General features: G+C 43.4%; 1 protein-coding gene across 1 annotated transcript; it reads left to right on the top strand.

The window, feature by feature from the left end:
* The first annotated feature begins 76 nt into the window (after window positions 1-76).
* LOC112037983 (uncharacterized) lies at window positions 77-1,099 on the top strand. Its single transcript, XM_024070791.1, has one exon. It carries the CDS (start codon window positions 77-79, stop codon window positions 1,097-1,099), a length of 1,023 nt encoding a protein of 340 aa, XP_023926559.1.
* Window positions 1,100-1,483: the final 384 nt, after the last annotated feature.

The raw sequence follows: 1,483 nt of genomic DNA, 5'->3' as shown, positions 1-1,483 counted from the left end.
CCAAACGAGGGAAGACACAGGATGGGTCACCAAACAATGAAGCGGCGGGGGTGTTGGAACACCTTTGCGGGGCAAGATGAAACTATTAAGTTGGAACTACCAAGGGCTTGGGAACCTTTGGATAGTTCGAAGCCTTCGAAAGTTGTTGAAGGATCAAGGTCCCATGGTGTGTTTCTTGATGGAAACTCGCTTGAACAAGGAAGGGTTTGAAAAACATTGTAGAGATTTACCGCTCCCAAATAAGTTAATAATAAAGAAGCCAGATAGTGGGGGCAGGTTGGCTATGTTGTGGAAGAGGGAAGTTAAGGTGGATGTCATAAACTTTACGGAGAATCATATATTAGCAAAGGTGGTAGAAGAAGATGGGGCTGCATGGTTTTTGACGGGGTTTTATGGGTGGCCGCAGTCGTGTCAAAAAGTGAAATCATGGGCGCTGCTCTCTCATTTAGCAACATTTGTGGAGGGACCATGGTTGTGCATTGGCGATTTCAATGCCATTTTGAATTCCGACGAAAAGCTTAGTAGCCGACCTCCATCCTACAACCAGATGGATGACTTTCGCGAGGTGCTTGATAGATGTTCTTTAGTAGACTTGAGTTTTATTGGTTATCCATTTATATGGAATAACAAGAGACCAGGTTTGGCAAACACTAGGGAGTGCTTGGACAGTGCCGTTGCTACGAAGGATTGGAAGGAAATGTACCCGGAGTGCACAGTAACACATCTGCATTCCCATGCATCCGACCATGTACCGATTATTCTACAAACTAAGCCCACACGAAACCACTTTACTAAGAGTGCAAGGAGCTTTCGTTTTGAGGAGTCTTGGTTACTTTGGGAAGACTGTGAAGCTGTGGTCCAGGAAGCATGGAATATTAAGGAAGGAACAAGGTCGAGCTTGACAAGAATAAAGGAGAATATTAAGGGCTATGGGTTGGAGTTGCAGGCATGGGGTTCCTCTAAAACCCATCCTGATACTGATAAAATTAAGGTACTTCAGAAAAGGGTTGAAACTTTGGGTAGGGGGGTGTGTACAGAAGAAAATAAAGTGGAGTTTTTGGAAGTTAGTAAGGAGTTGGATGATTTGTTACGAAAGTAGGAGATTTTTTGGGCGCAACATTCAAAGGTCTCCTAGCTTAAACATGGGGATAGAATTACCAAAATTTTCCACTCAAAAGCATCACAAAGGCAGTGGAGGAATTTCATCAAAGGGATAAGGAACAGTGAGGATATGTGGGTGGAGGAGGTGGATGAGGTGGCAGAAGTGGCAATAAATTATTTTGAAAATATGTTTAAAGCAGGTGAAAGTAACCGGGTGGAAGAATGTCTAGCTACTGTACAACATAAGGTGGACCCTAATATGCAGGAAATTCTATCCAGTGATTATAGTGCAGAGGAAATCAAGATAGCAGTGTTCCAAATGGGACCAACAAAGGCGCCTGGACCCAATGATATGAATGCTCTTTTCTACCAAAAATTTTGG

The sequence above is a fragment of the Quercus suber genome, unplaced genomic scaffold (assembly GCF_002906115.3).
Source record: "Quercus suber isolate HL8 unplaced genomic scaffold, Cork oak 2.0 scaffold_1092, whole genome shotgun sequence".
NCBI lineage: Eukaryota > Viridiplantae > Streptophyta > Magnoliopsida > Fagales > Fagaceae > Quercus > Quercus suber.
This window is presented reverse-complemented; position numbering and strand designations above follow the sequence as displayed.

What these genes read in the sequence shown, in the direction of transcription:
- LOC112037983 (XM_024070791.1), top strand. Translation starts at nt 77, where the DNA reads ATGAAACTATTAAGTTGGAACTACCAAGGGCTTGGGAACCTTTGGATA.